This window comes from Nycticebus coucang, chromosome 1 (assembly GCF_027406575.1).
Source record: "Nycticebus coucang isolate mNycCou1 chromosome 1, mNycCou1.pri, whole genome shotgun sequence".
Taxonomy (NCBI): domain Eukaryota; kingdom Metazoa; phylum Chordata; class Mammalia; order Primates; family Lorisidae; genus Nycticebus; species Nycticebus coucang.
In genome coordinates, this window is record NC_069780.1 from 131,198,395 (window position 1) to 131,211,539 (window position 13,145).

The window sequence follows — 13,145 nt, forward strand, 5'->3', positions numbered from 1 at the left end:
TAAATTAGTACAAATTTATACTGATTTTACTCTAATAATCGTAATAAAAGCTTATAGATTTGGCACTAATTACATAAATGCCTAATGATCTTGAAAATTACTCTGGTTAGAAATATATTACTAATCTAAACTTTGTTGTTGGCTGGCTCTGAAAAATCAGAACATTAGAAATGGTTCGCTTCACTTGTGCAAAGCACTTTAAATTGTTCAAGTAGTTTAACATATTCAAGAGGAAAATAAAGAGCATTTAACTTTATTTACAGCCTTAAGTGGAGTTGGGAGCTGGGCTGAACTTAGAAACTTTGACCAAAAGAGCGGGTAGGGGGCCAGGATGCGAGCGTGGTACAGACAGAGCGGAAGCCTGGAGGGTGCCTGGCCGGAGGGTGCAGAGTGCTCGAATCCGCACTGCACGCTGTCCCCCCCCCGCCCCCCAAGCAGACAGCTGGAGCCAGCGGTACTGGGGAACCGGACTCCTCTTTGCGCTCTAGACCTGCTGCGGGGTTGGGGCTCTGAAGGCTGTGGGGCCCAGCCCGGGCGCCCGGACCGCAAGCGCAGGCCTGCTGATCGGCGGCAAAGTCTAGTCACGGTCTGGAGGCCGTAGTGTGCCCTCCTAGTGCCCTGGGCTGGCAGGCCAATAGAGCAGAAGGCCAGTGTCGCCCAGAGCGCGCAGGTGGGGGCGACTCTCGGGTCACGCGAGGGTCACGCCCTGCCCTGGCCCCTGCTCTGGCCCTGAACTAGGAAAATCTCAGAGACACAGAGCTGTGCCTTTGAGCGAGCTGAGCAAGACAAGGTGAAGGAAGGGGGTGCCTGGAAAAAAATCGCAGGGAAGAACTAACGGGAGCCGGGCTCAGAGCTCAGGGTGAGGCCGAGGCGCCCGCCGCCACTTTAGCTGCTGCTCCGGGCTGGAGCTGCCAGGGCTGCCGCCGCCACCTCCTCCGGGCTGGAGCGGGCGGGCGGGCGGAGTGGGGGACTCTCCGGGCGCTGACATTTGCAGGCTGCCCTCCTGATTGGTCCCCTCGCCGAGCTGCTCACGGGTTCATTCAACTGTTAAGCACCTCCCCGTCTCTCTAAAGGACATTATAATGCAAGAAGCCCCCTTTTTAACCACAAACCGAATTTTCTTTCATTTAGGTGATCTATATATATCTATATCGTATAGCTTATAGCTTATATCTATTTTAAATAACTTAAAGCCGCTAAAATTTGGGGGGGAACAGCTTTCGCCCTGGAGCGGTGCGCGATGCTGTCTCACGCCGACCTCCTGGACGCCAGGCTAGGTGAGTGCTCGCCTCTCGCCCGGGCAGGCAGGAGAAGCCGGGGCAGGAAATTGTCAATTTGTTCCTTATTTTACCTTAATGTGCCCTAAATGGACTAATTTCTTTAAAAGTAATTGTGCTGCATTAAAGTTTAATTTGATTTAACATCGTCTTTTTTAAAAAGTCTATGGAATATGTAGATCCAGAAAGGGAGTTGGGGAATGTTGTTACTGTTTGTTTTTCTTATTTTTCTCTTCCCCCTCCCTCTTATTTTTTTGAAAGGCGATCTACCCCGAGATAATTGTTTGGACGTGTCTTCTCTCTCTCTCTTTTTTCTCTCTAGTTGGCTTTGATTTGGGATTTCTTCTTCCTTCTTTTTTCCCCTCTTTCTCTCTCTTTCCCCCCTCCTCTTTGTCCAAGTATAGTTGAATTTGTTAAAAATCTGGCATGAAAGAGAAGCTGCTGTCATCGAGCCGGATTTACTAAGCGCGCTGGTTGAAAAGGAGAAAAACCGAATCCAACCTCACAGGCGTCCCTGCCTTCGGCAAGGGACTCGACATTGCCAATGGCTCAAAGGAACGCTTCTTTCATTTCTCCAGAAAGAAAAGTTGAATTCTCTAAAGTTTGAATCACCGTTTTACATGGAGTTTCCTCGAGTTTCCTTAGTGCTCTCCGGGTTACTGGGCTCTGGGCTTCCGGTTTGGGAATCTTTGGTGATGGATGTGACTCCATTTTCCAAACACTTTCTCTGATTTGAGGGGGAGGCGGAGCTGATTTGGGTTGGTTTCAGGGGGTGGAAGGATTGGAGACTTATTCATGTTCCGAAAGTGAGAGGGAATCGGCTGAGGGCCGGAGGTGGAGTGCTTCAGGCTGCCTAAGCGCAGGTGGGGCAGCAACCGAAGAATCGGACAATCGTTTGATTTTTCTTTTTTTTCTCTCCTCTCCCACACACCGGGGTCCAAAGATTTGCTCTAGGTTTCCTAGGGCGCCGGGGTAAGGTTTAGGAGAGGGATTCGGAGGCACGTCTTATTGCTGGAACCGGGGGTGTTTTATTGTGGGAGAGAGGAATGTGTGCCCTGCTTACTGCCGGAGCCGACTGCGGACAGAGGGGTAGGGCCGAGGGGTGTTAGTCCAGCCTGGCAGTCCAAGTCCTGGGGAGCCCAGCTGGGCAGCCCGGGAGTTTCTCCGCTAGGGCCGAGCGTGGGCGCGGAGGGAGCGGAGGATGGGGCTGAAGGACTACGGCGTGGGGAAGACAGTCCCCTCCTGGCCTCGCCGGGAAAGTAGTGACCGCGATCCCCTTTCCTCCTCAGGTATGAAAGATGCTGCCGAGCTTCTGGGCCATCGGGAAGCGGTGAAGTGTAGGCTGGGCGTGGGGGGCTCCGACCCCGGGGGCCATCCGGGGGACCTGGCGCCCAACTCGGACCCAGTGGAGGGAGCCACTCTGCTGCCCGGGGAGGACATCACCACAGTGGGCTCGACTCCGGCCTCGCTGGCGGTGAGCGCGAAAGACCCGGACAAGCAGCCCGGACCCCAGGGCGGCCCGAACCCCAGCCAAGCCGGCCAGCAGCAGGGCCAGCAGAAGCAGAAGCGCCACCGGACGCGCTTCACTCCAGCACAGCTCAACGAGTTGGAGAGGAGCTTCGCGAAGACTCACTACCCCGACATCTTTATGCGTGAGGAGCTGGCTCTACGTATCGGGCTGACCGAGTCCCGAGTGCAGGTACGCGGGGCTTGGGCGCCGGGACCCAAAGCCAGAGGGGAGCGGGAGGAATAGGCAAAGGGCGCGGCGTCTTTCCCTTCCGTGCGGGGATCCTGGGCTGCATTCCCGCAGCCTGTCTGTTCCTGGGTCGAATTATCTCCTTCTCTGCTCGGAAACTGGGCCCCGATCGCCATCCCCCAAGGACACGCAAGGCCCCTGTAGCGGTCTCCGAAGAGACTCCTCAAACTCCAAGTCCGGCGTCACTGGGCTCCCGGGTTCGCCTCTTCCCTGCAGAGAAGGCAACCTCCGCATCTCCCCGGCGGCTAAGCCCAGAGCGACTCATTGATAAGCATTTCATTATTCCCCCTAAGGAGTTTGTGTTAAGCATCTGGATAAACGAGAGAATGCAAAAGTTATACAGAAAACACAAGAAAGGAGCAAATAAAACATTGTGAGAGCCTTTAAAAAAAAAAAAAAGCTACTCCCAGGTTTATCTTAAGTAATACCCTTCCGCGGCTCTCAGGCAGACTATCCCTAGCTTCCACGTCTGCGAGGAGTTTGAACTTAGGTAGTATGCCAAACGCCCTTGGGGTGGCTGGCCAGATTCCCGACAGCCTGTGAGCTCTGTTTTGTTTTTAGATTCCTCTAAGGAAACTGGGAGAGGGGGGAAGTGGAAATGAAGCCTTTCAGTGGTAGATATCAGATCTAAAGAACCAATATTTAGGACAGGAAGGGTTGACAGGTACTAGATGAAATTATCGTTGACACCTTATTCTCCTCCGACCACTCTCCAAGTTGTATGATATATATAATGTAGAAAATCACACCCAGAACATTTTTGAAAATTGGGGACGAAAGTATAAGCCCAATGGATTCTAGATTTTTTTCGTGCTTTAAAAAATGAAAAAAAAAAAAAAAACTATCAAAAGACTTCACTGGCAGATGCCGAGGGTAAAATGCCAAGACATGCGCTCACTCTTGAGCTGTCCAGGGTGCTGAAAATCTTCCTTTGCCATTTTGCACGTCGGTATTTTCTATCCAATATTGGGGGTGTCAACCAGACTAATCTGTTAAACCGACCTTACCTGTTTTTATAAATTAACTTTAAAGATCTCAGTTACTTTACATTTGATTTAAGAAATAAGCGACGAGGGGGTCCATTATAACATTATTGAATAACGCTGTCTGCATTTGGCATTCTAAAGATAGTCTAAACTGGAAAAATAACACATGCTTCTGTTTAAAAGTGAGTGTAATTGGGGACTTTAAATGGTCAAATTACTATAGTAATATTGAGGGCATAATATACTGATTAACATTTTTATTCATTGTAAGTCTGGGTGGTTCTGTTAGTGAGCCTCTGAAAGGCCGGAACCATTGGCCCTCTAAAATTACACATTGAAGTAGTGTTAATTGCTTTATATAGATAATATTATTAAATGCTCTTTACAATTTTTACTTTTCACCTTTTTAAAAAAATCTGAAGTTAAGTTCAGAATTCTACAAAAATATACAATTTCAATATTTCCATCAATGCGAATGATAATGCTTGTAGGTTCAATCTTGTGAGTTCGAAATTTATAAATTTTCTTTTTGTCACTCAAGAGAAATACTGTCCATTAATTTTTGTTTAAAGGAGTAAAATGCTGTGTCTTAACCTAGACATATTGGTAATTAGTTTAAATTTAAATAGAACTTAGAATCACAAATAAAATATAATTGGACAACTGATTTTATAAAAAAAAGAAAACGAGGTGTATTAAAATTTATTAGGTCTTCCAAAGGTTAATGACAGTGATTCTTTTAATAGAAAAAGTTGTAATGAAATAAAATAAAAAACTATGTAATAGAAATAGTTATTTTCAAAAAATACACAAAAGAATATGGAAGAAGAAGGAGATAAAGTACTTTAATTGTTCTAGCATAATCTTCAACCAAAGATAATAGCTTGGGGCTGCTGATAGAAACAATTTAATAGAATAGCAATTTCAATATTTTTAAAAATAACATTCCATAGTTTAAAATGTAATCAGATCAACATAACCTTCTTAATTAACTTTTCAAAATGATTAACATGATGTAATGTAATGCAAAAATAATTTATGGAAAATGTATTTACTTCACTGTACCATTGCTCCTTGACCAAATTCAAATTAAATAGTAATTGGTTTGTGTTCTTATATGATGAGTACTTCATAGTTTTCTTTATAGTTAACAGATTGCCACACATTCTTTCCAGTATGTGGGCCACTGCGCTGATTAAAAATTATCTAAATATTTAATTCGTTGCAATGGTATGTTTTTAGAGATGATTTTTTCTACACTAAATTATACTTATTACACTTCTTTTTTAATCCCTATCTGGTATACAGCATACTTTTAAGAATTTATTAAAACACCCCTACTCACATGAAGGCCAATTCCATTCTGATCTTGCTCCCCTTTTCTGGCTAGTGTAATAAAACCATTCTTTTTATAGCATGCCATTATTAGAAACCAATTTCAGAATTATTTATAACCTAGAATGGCTTATTAAGCAGCAATGCGAGAATCATGCAAATTACGCGATCAAATGCAATATAATAAGCATAATCATTAGTCTCTAGCACGGATTAATTAACTTTCAATATTTTATTTACATAAAAACCAAATCAGTGAAATAACTTCTGCACAGTCAGGCTTGCCTTTCAATATTTTATACGAACAAAAATAATGTGCTGTAATTCCATTGACCGTGTCCCCCAGAATGGCCCTGTCACCTGCCACATCTTAATAGGGGGACAAGCTGAGAGTATTTTCTAGTTTTCTAATGGAATGAGAAATTGCATTTTCTTCCTCTCCCAGCACTATTAAAGTGTAATGAATTCGGCCCAGAGTTCACGGCTGGCTGATCGAAATGAACCTGAGATCTAGGCTTTAATACAGCTCCCCAGATTTCCTCCCAAATCTTCACATTAATCATTTGCTGGATTCCAATGAGATCTTCATAAAGCGTTTGCTTCAAGGGGGGGGAAAGTAATATTCTCTCTTTCCCCCCTCCCCTCTTTCTCTATTTCTGAGCCATTTATAGCTGGGGAATTAAACGGGCTATATATTTTAAAATACATTTACAGTATGTCTATATTACTGTAACAGCAGATATCATGAAAGTGGATTTTTAGATTCCAACCTCCATTAGATTCTCACTGTTGTATTAAGCATTTTCTGAGAAGAGCTGCATTTCAAACTGAGTACAAAGTTAGCCTGTGGCTGCGGTTAATATATTTCCTGGAGTTGTCATCTGTGCATTCTGAAAATCTCCCTTAGGTTTTGCCTGCATTTTAATCCGTCATGCTCTAGTTTTCAAGTGGAAACATTCACATTTAAAAAACATATGCATCATAGCTTGGAACGGAGGTGCTCAGACCCCATGCAGATTTTTTTTTTCCTGATCCCAGTAAGCCATGAAACATAAAAAAAATTGTAGCCATCATTTGACTACTAACCCTCAAACATAATTGAGCACGATTTTTCTATTATTCCTATAATATTTAGTTCTATAACAGCTGTTCTTTTCCGCCTGTGCTTTAGCAGATCCTAGATCCAGAAACCTTTCTGGCAGTCATGTTTTCTATTGAAATTCTACTGGGCATCACCCTCTCCACTTTTCCTTTCTCTGCTTCTCTCTCCCTTTTCTTCCCCTCACAGCTCTCTGGCAAACCACCAAATATTTCAGGATTCACTGGCACTTGAACAGTTAGGAACCGGTCTTGACTTTATAAGATACATTTCAGAATATACCCAATGCAGTGTGTAAGGTGTGGGAACACAGATGCCATCCCACCTACTTTTCCCCAATCCAGCGCTGTGTAGGTGCTGCAAAGAGACTGTGGCTGAATGTCTCCTCGCTGTGCCTTCCTTTCCCCCGGAGAGTTGCTCTCCACCAAGGCCACTAACAGCTCAATCCGGCTGCATTGATTCCATACACCATCAAGGGCCCTGCTACATCATTAATCCGCTTTGCTACCAGCTCAGGGGTTGCAGCTGGAAAGGCACCATAGTATCCAATCGCCAACACTGGGGTATACAGCAATCGGGAAATGGGGTAGAAATCAGAGGAAAATAAAGTTGCGGACGTTGGTGGGCATGTATGGTAGGAAGGCCTGGGCTGGCCAAAGCTGGGTGAAAATTCTACATTGCAAGGCTGTTCACATTGGTTATTGTAGAGTGTGTCTTCGCTGGCATAGATGTGAACATATCACTGTGCATGACTGGTTTACCAAGAACAAGGGTAGGTATGTCCATACGCCCAATACTTTAGCTTGCAGAGTAAGCACTAATAGATTAGATTAAGGGATGAATAATCTTTTGGCCACAAACATGGTGGTCGAATTGTGTTGTCCAAATATTAGGAGGAAACTCAATCAATACATTTAGGCTTGGTAAACCTCCAGTTGACTAGTCCTATTTTAAGCTGCAAGTCTGCCAATTAGGCATGTGGATAAATTATTGTGTTTTTTTTTTAAGGTAAAATTCAAATCGGGGGGATGGGAGTGTATCTTGGTTTGGCAGCTTATGTGTTATCTTTCAGGCAGAACTCTTCCTGTGATAGTGAATTTGACATTCCTAAGCAACTTTGTCTGACAGGGCCTAAAAGTCTTGGGCCATTGTTAAGAAAGAAAGAGTAAGAGGGTTATTTTCATTTGGGGTATAGTTTATCAAACACATCTCCCTGAAAAGGACACCTGGATTTGTCTAAGCAGAATTAAATTGATTGATACATAGTGTGAGTTTTAAACTTGACCTCCTTTAATTCATATTAGTCAGAAAATTTGCTTTCATTTACAGATTAAACGAGTAGGGTGACTTGATGGACTTGGAAGGCTTACTACTTGGGATCCTTAGTTCGGTTCCTGAAAAAAAAAAAAAGTTTTAAGTTCTGGGGCTCAGGTCTCCAGTAGCAGGTCCCAGCACACAGGTATAGCCCAGGCAAAGATACCCTTAATGTGGCTTAAGAATGAGGCCCCTGCTTGTGGCAGCAGCACCTAGCGCTAGGGGAGGAATCAGAAGGCACAGAGGCGACCCAAAGAACACTGTAGCTGAATGGCATTCACTTTCCCACACGGATCACTATATTAACCTCTCCGCTCTGTCAACCGTGGCTATAGGGATTTTCCTTTGTCTTTTGATTTTGAAACTGACTATGCCATCCATGGCCCGTCATCAATTTCCAAATTTCCAGCGTTTCTGAAAATTCTATACCCCATCAGCGAGATAAGGCATGCCATTAAGCCACACGGGTACACATGTTTATCTTCATTTGTGCACCCGTGGGTCGAGCCTTGACACATGGCTGCCGGCCTGCCGTGCACAGGATGTGCAGAGGCGTGGTGAACACCGCGCACGGTAGCATAATTTGCACTCTGGGTAAACGCTGCATGGCGCGAGTACTCAGGAGCGCGAAATCCGCGCGGGTGGGTGAAGGAGGCGCCAGTTGCCACGCATGGTGGAGAACCAGGTTCCCTGGCTGGGTTCCGGGGCGTGTCAAGCCAATGGATGGCATTTCGCTTGTTCTGCCTGAGGCTGACCCGCCGCACATACCGCGGCTTTCTGGTGCCCATGCTCGCGCTCCTCCTGGTCGCTAGGCTCGCTAACGGCGCCCTGTCTGTCTTCCGTCCCGCCTGCTCCAGGTCTGGTTCCAGAACCGGCGCGCCAAGTGGAAGAAGCGCAAGAAGACCACCAATGTGTTCCGGGCGCCCGGCACGCTGCTGCCCACGCCAGGCCTGCCTCAGTTCCCGTCAGCTGCTGCCGCCGCCGCCGCCGCCATGGGCGACAGCCTGTGCTCTTTCCACGCCAACGACACCCGCTGGGCGGCGGCCGCCATGCCGGGCGTGTCCCAGTTGCCGCTGCCGCCGGCGCTGGGCAGGCAGCAGGCCATGGCGCAGTCGCTGTCCCAGTGCAGCCTGGCGGCGGGGCCGCCGCCCAACTCCATGGGCCTGTCCAACAGCCTGGCGGGCTCCAACGGCGCGGGGCTGCAGTCGCACCTCTACCAACCCGCCTTCCCCGGCATGGTGCCCGCCTCCCTCCCTGGCCCCAGCAACGTCTCCGGCTCGCCCCAGCTCTGCAGCTCCCCGGACAGCAGCGACGTGTGGCGGGGCACAAGCATCGCCTCCCTCCGCCGCAAGGCGCTAGAGCACACAGTCTCCATGAGCTTCACTTAATGCAGCCGCGTCCCGGCCCGCTCCGCCCCCAGCACCGCCCCCGGGGCCGCCCCGAAGCCCTTCCGGCGCGCGCCCGGACCCCCGCTCTCGGCCCCGGCCCCCGCCCGGCGCCCAGCCCAGTCGCGCCCGGGCCTCCGCCCCGTCTCGTTTGGTCCTTGCCTGTCTCCACTCGCTCGGGCTCACCCCAAGCCCCAGCCTGCGAGGCCTCCCCTGCGCCTGATTTCGTTCGCCCACAGTCCCTCCCGTCCCCAGAGTCCCTCTTCCCTTCCCACCCAGCTCCTCCCTTGGCCAGCTCTCCAGCGAGTTACCCCTCCCTCTCCGCCACCCGGACCCCAGGCTCGCACCCGCTGTGCTCGCGCCTTCCTCCCAGCCTTCCGACTGGCCGCCTTCCCACCCACACCTTTGATGCGACGCCTCGGACCCTCTAGCCCACCGCCTCCTCTCCGGTCCCTTCTTGCCCCACTCTTCACGCCCCTCCTCCCGCGCCCGGCAAAATGCATCCTTCCCGCCATTTTACGTACCAGGGAGTCGACTCAGGATCTGAAATCAGACACCAATGGACTGGTTTGTGGGCAGAAACACACTCACACGTACTCTCGCTCACTTTCAGACACTACGCGCGCGCGCACACACACAGTGCACCTAGGTCACACACAGACGTGTTCAAGGGACAGCACAATGTTAGGGATTTTTGTCTTAAAGGAGGACAAGCATCTGCTACCAACAGCCTCATCTGAGGGCCCAACTGATAGGATTTGATTTATCCTTGTATTCTTCCTCTAAGCTCCTCTCTTTCTTTCCTCTCCCACCATTCTACCCTTGCCCCATCCACGGAGTCACATCCACGCAGCCCTCTGTTGGCTCACGAAAGAACGCTTTTACTTCATCTTATTTTCTTAAGCACAACTGTGTGAGAGTATAGAAGGGAAGGCTTCTCAGGAGGAACATGCCAGTGACTGGGTGGCTGGACTAGGCTAAAGCAGTCATGGGGTGAAGAAGAGGTGATCTTACCCATTTTGATAAGGCTTTAATAAGGAAGAATGAAATAAACATGTAAGCAAATTTTCCTTTTGTAAACGCAAAAGCCACATCTCTTTTCTGGATCCTTCAGGACTGGGGTTTGTTTGCTTCCTTTTCCGTTTTTCTCTTCTCGCTGCTCTGTGCCCTTGGTTGTTTTGTGGTGGTCCTGTCGTCCCTCGTGCCCCTCGGCCACCTGCGGGCCGCCGATGAGTGCTCTAGGACATCTACAACCCTGCAACTTTGTACAGAGAAACACAATCAGCTCTTTCTGCATGTGCTGGTCAAATCCAAACCCAGAGAACAGAAGCGCTTTCTAAGAATGAACAAACATGTGAAATAGGATGTTTTGTGTAGATAAAGCATTCTTGTTACATACTGGTCAATTTGTGATATGTTTTAACTTATTGTCTGTGCTTATTTCTGGAATTTGGTTTTCTTAATAAATGTTTGAGCTAATATAAAGCATATTATTTGACTTTTCCGGACAAGTTTATATCAAGTAAAATGTAAATGGATAAAATAAAATCATTTTCAGTATGTGATATGCAGAATGATGGGTTTTGGTGTGACTTTGAGGGGGCTGCTGGGGGTAGGGGGAGTCGGCTAGTCTTGGGGATTTCCATATTGGAGCTGTATTGGTGGGTCCAGGCGTTTAGGACGCCCTTTGCAGGCTTGGCTTCAGTTTGGGGGTTGCTGGGCTAAGGCCCCACAGCCAGGCGGCGTGCCCAGGCCCAGCCGCCAGCGTCCCACTCGCGGAGCCTCGTGGGACGACTCAGCCTTCCGAACCTGCCGTGAGGCTCCGGGCGCTGCTGCCGGGGCGGAACGCAGGGCGCCAGGACTGAGGAGCTGCTGGGGGTGACCGGTTTCCTGGGACAACCGAGAGGAGGGCGCCCCTCGCGGGCAGCGTGCGAGCGCCGGCTCCGCGGGGAGCGGGAGGGCGCCGAGGCCTGCAGAGCAGGGAACTGTGCCCTTGGCGCCGCCCGCCACGCTGCGAGGCCCCAGGTACGCCGGGGGCGCGACAGGCCGCCATTGTCGCGTCCCTCAGGGCCTAAGCCTCGTTGGGGCCTTCCAAAGAGGCCAAGGCGCCCCAGGCTCAGTTGCAGGTTCCCGGGACCTCCCCTCCCTTCCAAATGGGGGTTAAGGGTGCCTTCGAAGAGCCGTGTCCAGGACAACTGTCACCTGTCATCCCTGCCGGCCTGATCTGGTTTCTTCCCGGGGTCCGTGCTTGGTGCGAGCTAACCTCGAATTTAGCCACGTGCTCAGGGGACTTCCCCCAAGGATTGGTTAAAAATTGCTGTTTCTTCGGTAGTATGAGGAGGAAGGTTGCCCATGTGTTTTTAAGTTCGAGGCAAATCGATACCACAGGCTTCCTTTGGAAGACTCACCAAAATCAATCTTGTGGTTTGAAATGTAATGGTCATTATAGGCATTGAGAGGCCCTCTTTTTTCCCATGGGAAGGTTTCTCTTTTGGTTGCCACTGAGCATAAACTCCCCAACACCCCAGTGCTATCAGGCAATTCCTACCTCTGGGCTACCTGTGAATTTTAGGAGCTGTTGCAATCCTTACTCCACTGAGAGAATACAATGAAATCTCCTCAAAGGTGAGAACAAAAAGGCATGATTTTCTATAATAAAGAAAATCATATGTCTATGTTACCTTAGGAATTTTAATGAGAGGGAAATTGCTGTGTGGATTCACAGAATACTTCAGTTCCACATTTTCTAAAGTATTTTTGATACAACATTAAAATATTAAAAGTGAGAAACATGTGCTAATATGGCATTTCATATAAAAATGGAACATTTCTGGATTTTAGAACTCATCCTAGAATTTAGCAGCACAACCACCAAATTTCTAAAATATCAGTAGATGAAAAATACTTTCCCTTGTTTTTGCATTTCATCATATTCTCCCTTGTCTTGTGTTAGTGCTCTCTTTCTCTTTTAAGTCTGAAACTGTGGGTACTGTAATCTCAACTCACATTTAAGAGATCAGTACAAATCACAGATTGCTTCACCAGTGAGCATGGAAGGTTGTTTACAAGGATGCTAATTTTACAGCTTTTTTATGCTGCTATAAAGCATAAATTTATGATGTAGGAATGCAATAAAGGATGCTAAATGGAATCTTTAAAAATTGTATTTCTCAAAGGCAAGGGAAATGGGATCTTTCATTTGAAAAAAATGGGACAACTCAGAACACTGATGAGAAGTTGCAAATCAACTAAAGTGATAGATGCTTTCAAAGATACTTGTATTTCATAATATAATGGTTATTTATCAATATTATAATGAAAGTATACAGAGTTTTTAACTTGACCTGACTTTGGAATAATATTTGGTTCGATGACGATAGATTTTTGTATTAAGAATCCTGAACATTTTTAATTCATGCATGCCATGAGGATAAGGGGAAGCAAGCTGGCCTAAGTTGTAAGGTTTTCAGTTTAACAAAGATAAAAATCAGACAAGGAGGGTCTCAATCACAAGCCTGAAAGATTTCTGCTTTGTGAGTGAGGGAAAAAACTCCAAAATTAACAACAGAATAATGCTTCATGTTTTTTTTTTACTTATCATTAACAGCGATTCTGACTCAAAACAGTTAAAGCTATCATAATAACTAATTAAATTTAATAAGGGAATAAAGACAATAATGATGAATAATATCAGAATACAAGATAAGTAAGTACAACATGCTAGATGTCCTGTCTCTTATAATTGTACTTTTTGCTGAATGGCCTGTTTGGCCTTGAATACTGTCACCACATGCTAGCTAGAGAAACTCAATTGGTTATGATGTAACTATGTGATTGATTTATTTTAACATACGTATTCATCCTTTTATCTTTATTTTCTCCTCACTTTTGGTACTAAATATCATATGTGTCATACAAGTGATAGCACAGTAATGATTTGCTCTTAGACTACCGTTTGTTGATGGCAAAAGAAATGTGATATAGGAATGCAAC

The 13,145-nt window shown here is 47.0% G+C and overlaps 1 protein-coding gene across 2 annotated transcripts; it reads left to right on the top strand.

Moving 5' to 3' along the window:
• The first annotated feature begins 1,076 nt into the window (after positions 1–1,076).
• On the top strand, positions 1,077–10,717 carry OTP (orthopedia homeobox). 2 transcript variants are annotated; one of them, XM_053588016.1, is made up of 3 exons: positions 1,077–1,277; positions 2,567–2,976; positions 8,625–10,717. In XM_053588016.1, the coding sequence occupies exons 1-3, from the start codon at positions 1,241–1,243 to the stop codon at positions 9,153–9,155; spliced, it is 978 nt and encodes a 325-aa protein (XP_053443991.1). In that variant the 5' UTR covers positions 1,077–1,240; the 3' UTR covers positions 9,156–10,717. The 2 variants fall into 2 exon arrangements, with proteins under 2 accessions (XP_053443991.1, XP_053443994.1); XM_053588019.1 differs by lacking the exon at positions 1,077–1,277 and adding an exon at positions 2,132–2,140 and having other exon boundaries at positions 8,625–9,162.
• The last annotated feature ends 2,428 nt before the right edge of the window (positions 10,718–13,145 follow it).

Coding starts and splice junctions, on each gene's coding strand:
- OTP (XM_053588016.1), top strand. CDS start 1,241: ATGCTGTCTCACGCCGACCTCCTGGACGCCAGGCTAG. Junction 1,278..2,566: donor CCTCCTGGACGCCAGGCTAG/GTGAGTGCTCGC, acceptor TTTCCTCCTCAG/GTATGAAAGATGCTGCCGAG. Junction 2,977..8,624: donor TGACCGAGTCCCGAGTGCAG/GTACGCGGGGCT, acceptor CGCCTGCTCCAG/GTCTGGTTCCAGAACCGGCG.